The sequence below is a fragment of the Cupressus sempervirens genome, chromosome 6 (genome assembly GCF_028749045.1).
Source record: "Cupressus sempervirens isolate cs-2001-9-10 chromosome 6, ASM2874904v1, whole genome shotgun sequence".
NCBI lineage: Eukaryota > Viridiplantae > Streptophyta > Pinopsida > Cupressales > Cupressaceae > Cupressus > Cupressus sempervirens.
The window spans coordinates 300215529-300221942 of NC_143123.1; the positions used below are offsets into that span (position 1 = coordinate 300215529).

Genomic DNA, 6414 nt, shown 5'->3' on the forward strand with positions numbered 1-6414 from the left:
AAGATTAACAAGCATACTTGTCAAAGAAAAGTTAATCGTATATGGAGATTATTCTTTGAAGAATTAAATATTATAGGTCAATGCCAATTATTTGTTGAAATGATAAGGGATTTGAATGATGGGGAAAAAATCTTCCAACCCTAGATCCTAATTTCTTCTAGGATCCCTTGGACTCTCACTGAGTCTCCTAGGGTATCTCATTGACCCTAACTAGAGGAATCAATTTCACTTCCTCTCTCTCTAAGACTTCCTTCCCATCAAAATATTTCTCTTCTCACTCTTCATCTTCTCTCCATGACTAAATAGAGCCAGTCATGCCACCTCTCTGTATTTTTTTCTACTCTACAAGTTCCTTACCCGGGCCACACATGCTCGCCTAAGACTTGTTTTCTCCAGTGACTCGTCTTTCCAAGGACATGAACACAGAAACAAAACACCTATATACAATGGATACTTCTTGACTTTCACTCTCCATGAGACTAACAATGAGAGTCAAAAGGTATCCATGCTACAAAGATTTTACAGGAAACAAAATGCTATTCTACAGCAGTCTACTAGCAAACATAAACAATTTGAAGATTACACAGAACACACAGAAAACTCCTTCTTTATTGAAAACTATTAAACTACAGTACAATCAGAAAAACCTCCACTAGCTCTCGAATTCCTGTCTTCTAACCAAACCTAATTTCCAACCTGCACTTCACTGAATTCTCAACTTCATGTATATATCACCTCCAGTCTGCTATGCAATCATGTTGCATCATTCTTTTTTTGTAACTCTGCGTATTCCTCTCTATAACTGTCGATGTAACTGTTCATACAAGTTGCCAACATGACTACCAATTATCTCAATGTGGCCTCTTCTTTAATGTAGCCATTTCTCAGTTACCTACCAGCCTGTGGATTCTAACCACCTTGACTCTTCATCTTCTCTCTACAACTGTTGACGATATCATTATTAACCTGGTTGTCAACGTGGATCCTCTCTTTTCCTTCGTGGCACTGAATTTTCAACTTCCCTCTACTACGTGGACAAGTCTACCTGTCTTATTATTTCAGCAGCGGCATCGTAACTCCCGAATCACTCTGATAAACTACTAGGGCTTGGAGCTAAAACCATAGGTGCTCCGCACCATACTCCCCCTCTGTGAAAGAGAGCTCAATTGTGATTAGTCGGCAATAATTTCAAACTAATCCCCTCTTTTCTAAACTCTTCCTCATCCAACCAGGTGGCTTCTATAACTGGCAACCCTCTCCATTGTACGAGGTATTCTCTATAAAGCCTGCGTCGAGTTGTTTTCTTAACCCGTGAATCCAGTATTCTCTTCGCTTGCAGTTTTGGCTGGGGTTGTATTTTGATGTTTTGAACATCTCTATCTATCTCTATTTTCTGAGTGCTCTCTGTCATCTCTGGTCCACTGTAAAAAATTAGATCCTGCACATTAAAAATAGGTGAGATATTTAGATCATTAGGTAAATCTACCTTATACGCATTCTGCCCATACTTCTCCAAAATTTTACAAGGACCTATTCTTCTCATCTGCAATTTGGTAGGAACCCCCTTCTGCAATCTGGCCTTATTCAAATGCACCATTACTAAGTCCCCAACTTGAAACTGTACTTCTCTCCTTCCTTCATCTACCTTCTCCTTAAAATTTTGATTTGCTTCAACCAGAGTTCTTTTCACCTGGTCATGCACCTCCTTCATGGACTGAGCAAAATCATCAGCATGTCCACTGATCACTCCCTGTTCTTTTAGCTCTCTAAGTTCACAGACTCCCCGTGAATGCGTTCCATACACAATCTGGAAAGGACTTTTTCTTGTAGTCCTGTTGATGCTATCATTGTAAGCAAATTCTGCCTGTGGTATCACTTGATCCCAAGTTTGTCCATATTCTTTTGTCAAACATATGAGAAGATTTCCCAGTACTCTGTTTACAACTTCAGTCTGACCATCAGTTTGAGGATGGTATGCAGAACTGTGGGACAAATTTGTTCCCAATCTTTTCCATAATTTCTTCCAGAAATGACCCATGAATTTTACATCCCTATCAGACACCATACTGACTGGCAACCCATGAATTCTGACTACTTCCTTGAAAAATAAATGGGCAATGTGACTGGCATCATTAGTGGTCTTACATGGTATGAAGTGGCTCATTTTACTGAACCTATCCACTACTACAAATATACTATCAAATCTAGTTCTTGTCCTAGGCAACCCCACAATAAAATCCATACTCAGACATTCCCAAGGTCTATTAGGTACAGGTAAGGGTTGGTACAGACCAGCATTTGATGAGGTCCCCTTTGCCTTTTGACAAATTGTACATTGCTCCACATATCTTCTTACATCTTTCTGCATTTTCGGCCAGTAATAGTATCTGCTCACCAATTCTAGAGTCTTGTTCAATCCAAAATGCCCAGTCAAGCATCTATTGTGTTTCTCCTGTATTAGATTCTCTCTCATTGAACCCCTTGGAATGCATAGCTGATTGTCCTTAAACAACAAACCATTCTGCAAGGTATAATTAGCGAACTCACTATGAAAATGATTTTCAAAAGACAAGAATACCTTGTAGGCTTTTGAGAAATCTTCGTAACCTACATAGAGATCTTTAAATTCTTCTATTCTAATACTCTTCAGCTGAATTTCCTGTACTGTCAGCAATCTTCTGTTCAAAGCATCTGCTACCTTATTCACCTGGCCTTTCTTATGTTTAATGGTGAATGTATAGGACTGCAAAAATTCCATCCACTTAATATGTCGCAGACTAAGCTTCTCTTGAGTATTTATAAAGCTTAAAGCTTGGTTATCAGTGTACACTACAAATTCCTTGGGCAATAAATAGTGCCTCTACTTGCTCAGGGCTTGCACTAATGCATACAATTCAAGATCATAGGAAGAATACCTAGACTTTGCTTCATTTAGCCTTTCACTGAAAAAGGCAACTGGCCTTCCCTCTTGACTTAAGACTGCTCCAATAGCAATGTTGCTAGCATCACACTCCACTGTAAATAGCTTCTCAAAACTAGGTAGTACTAGAATTGGCTTAGTAGCTACCTCTTTCTTCAGCCTCTCAAATCCTTCATTTTCCCTATCTGTCCACACAAATTTTGTCTTCACTCCACCTTTGATAGTATCCAACATTGGAGCACATATCCCACTGAAGTTTCTAATGAACTTCCTATAAAATTGAGCCAAATCATGGAAACTTTTGACAGCTGTACCTGTCTTCGGTGTAGGCCAAGTTAGAATAGCTTTGACCTTGTCATCATCCATCTTTAAGTTACCCTGTGACACAAAAAAACCAAGGTAAACTAGTTCCTACTTCATGAACTCACACTTTTCCAAGTTAATGGCCAATTTCTCCTCTTGCAACTTTCTCAACACAATCTCCAAGTGCTTGAGATGCTCTTCTTTACTCTTACTATAAACCAGTATATCATCCAGGTAAACTACTACAAAGGTACCTATATAATGCTTCAACACTTCATTCATTAGTCTCATAAAAGCGTTGGGTGCATTTGTAAGACCGAATGGCATAACTAACCATTCATACAAACCCTCATTAGTTTTGAAGGCTATTTTCCACTCATCACCTTCCCTCACTCGAATTTGGTGATAACCACTTTTCAAATCAATTTTGGAAAAATATTGTGCACTGCCTAGACAATCCATTAAATCTTCTATTCTAGGAATAGGAAACCTATATCTTATGGTTATCATATTTATTGCTCTAGAATCAGTGCAAAGTCTCCACTTACCTCCTTTCTTTGGTGCTAGTACAACTGGTACTGCACATGGGCTGATGCTCTTCTTGATCAATCCCTAGTCTAGCAGTTCTTGAACCTGCCTGGCAATTTCCTTGTTTTGTTCGAGAGTCATCTTGTAGGCTGCCTTGTTTGGCAATGAAGCTCCTAGTACAAAGTCAATCTGATGACTTACTACTCTCTGTGGTGGCAGTGTAGCTAGTGTACCATTACTAATGATATCTCTGTACTTGTCCAATATATCCTAGACCTCCTCAGGTAACACATTGGGTTTCTTTATCTCCTCTTCTCTGGGTTTCAGCAGAACAACAAACCCAACTTCTTCTTATTCTTTGAAGTCTTTCAAGAATTCATTACCACTCATCAGTAGTAATTTCTGATCTGTTACTGTGTCTCCATCTTCTATTAGAGACTGTATCTTGAAGGTTGTTCCATCCTTCTTGAAAATATATAAATTCTTCTTTCCATGGTAGACTGCATCTCTATCATACTGACATGGCCTACCCAATAACAGATGGCATGCATCCATTGGAAGTATATCACACAAAATCCTATCCTAATAACCCCCTATGGAAAGGTCTACCCAAGCTTGTTCATTTACTAACACCTTGTGGCCTTTGTTTAACCAAGTAACTCTATAAGGATGGTCATGCGGAGTTCTTACCAATTGTAATTTTTGGACTGCTTCCTCTGAGATGATGTTGTCCATAGAACTAGAATCCACAATCACCTTACAAACTTTGTCAAGTATCTTGCACTTCACTCTGAAAAGTGATCTCCTCTCTTTTGGCTCCTCCTTGCTTGGTTCCTTCAGCAGTATTCTGTGGAACATGAGATTTTCTCCTTTCTCTGAATCAAGATTCACCTCTTGGTTATGGAAACTAACTTGGTCCTCTTGGACATAATTATTTCTCCTTTCACCTTGTGAAGATGAAGGCTTATCTGGACACCTATAAGCAGGATGCCCCAAATTACTGCAATTGTAACACTTCATAGTGGCAAAATGTGAACTTCTACCACCATAGCTATGTCTTCCTCTGCCTCCATTATAAGAATTTCTACCTCTCTGGTAGCCTCCTCTATGATTATTGTTGTGATGGTTTTGCTCCACTGGTTTAGAATCTTCTTGAGTCTTAGTCTCATTATCTCTACCCTTATATCCACCTCTATGAAAACCTCGGCCTCTGCCTCTATTAGAGTTGGATTCTTGTCTCTTCTTATTTCTTTCTTCCACTTTTAGAGCTAATAGGAAACACTTCTGCATAGTAGTTGGTGCCCATAAACTTATCTTGTCTTGAATATTTGCTCTCAATCCGTCAATATACCGAGCAACTTTCACAGCTTCTTCTTCTTGCACCCTTGATCTCAAACAAAGCTTATGAAACTCTTCTGTATATGCAGCCACATCCAAGTCCTTCTGTTTTAGACTCTGCCTCTTCTTATGGAGCTTTATTTCATAATCTTCAGGAAGATAATTTTCCTTGATCTTTGTCACCATAGCTTGCCAGTTTGTGATGGGCTTTTTGCCTTCCCTTTTCCTCTCTTCTTGGAGGAATTTCCACCAAGTCAATGTTGCTCCTCTCAATCGAGACTTAGCAACTTTTACCTTTTCTGCTTCAGTTACCCCTTCACAATCGAAGTGGTTTTCCATGCCTTCTATCCATTCCATTACCAATTCAATATCCATCTTACCAGCAAATACGGGTACTCCTTCCAATGCTTTTCCACTTAATGCCTTAATGGCTTTCAAGAATGGTTCTTCTTGTATAGGAGGGTCTAGTTCTGGTATGACATCCTCCTCTGCCACAACTTCCTCTTTACTTGAACTCTCTGCTTCTCTCGTTACTTTACCAGCAACTTCATCTAAATGCTTTCTCATAAGCTCTAGAGTTTCCTCAAGGAGTCTATTTCTCTCCTTTTTTTCATTTACTTCTTTGGCCAATTCCACATTGGTCACCATGTTTGATTCCCCTGCTGATTCTTCAGCAGTCTGAAACATTTACAATTAAGCTCAAATCTTAACCGAGCTCTGATACCAATCTAATGGGGAAAAAATCTTCCAACCCTAGATCCTAATTTCTTCTAGGATCCCTTGGACTCTCACTGAGTCTCCTAGGGTATCTCATTGACCCTAACTAGAGGAACCAATTTCACTTCCTCTCTCTCTAAGACTTCCTTCCCATCAAAATATTTCACTTTTCACTCTGATCTTCTCTCCATGACTGAATAGAGTCAGTCATGCCACCTCTCTGTATTTTTTTCTACTCTACAAGTTCCTTAGCCGGGCCACACATGCTCGCCTAAGATTTGTTTTCTCCAGTGACTCATCTTTCCAAGGACATGAACACAGAAACAGAACACCTATATACAATGGATACTTCTTGACTTTCACTCTCCATGAGATTGACAATGAGAGTCAAAAGGTATCCATGCTACAAATATTTTACAGGAAACAAAATGCTATTCTACAGCAGTCTACTAGAAAACATAAACAATTTGAAGATTACACAGAACACACAGAAAACTCCTTCTTTATTGAAAACTATTAAACTACAGTACAATCAAAAAAACCTCCACTAGCTCTCGAATTCCTGTCTTCTAACAAAACCTAATTTCCAACCCGCACTTCACTGAATT

At 39.1% G+C, this 6414-nt stretch overlaps 1 protein-coding gene across 1 annotated transcript; it reads right to left on the reverse strand.

Annotated features, from left to right (window-relative positions):
• Positions 1-1162: 1162 nt before the first annotated feature.
• On the reverse strand, positions 1163-5776 carry LOC149552393 (uncharacterized). Its single transcript, XM_089790198.1, has 3 exons — positions 4442-5776; positions 3068-3298; positions 1163-2743 (listed from the first exon to the last, which is right to left on the reverse strand). The coding sequence occupies exons 1-3, from the start codon at positions 5774-5776 to the stop codon at positions 1163-1165; spliced, it is 3147 nt and encodes a 1048-aa protein (XP_089646324.1).
• Between the last annotated feature and the right edge of the window lie 638 nt (positions 5777-6414).

What these genes read in the sequence shown, in the direction of transcription:
- LOC149552393 (XM_089790198.1), bottom strand. Translation starts at nt 5,776, where the DNA reads ATGTTTCAGACTGCTGAAGAATCAGCAGGGGAATCAAACATGGTGACC. An exon ending in CAGTCCAAAAATTACAATTG is followed by an intron (nt 3,299 to 4,441) that starts GTAAGAACTCCG and finishes TTTGTGTCACAG; the next exon opens with GGTAACTTAAAGATGGATGA. An exon ending in TTGAGAGGCTGAAGAAAGAG is followed by an intron (nt 2,744 to 3,067) that starts GTAGCTACTAAG and finishes GAATTTTTGCAG; the next exon opens with TCCTATACATTCACCATTAA.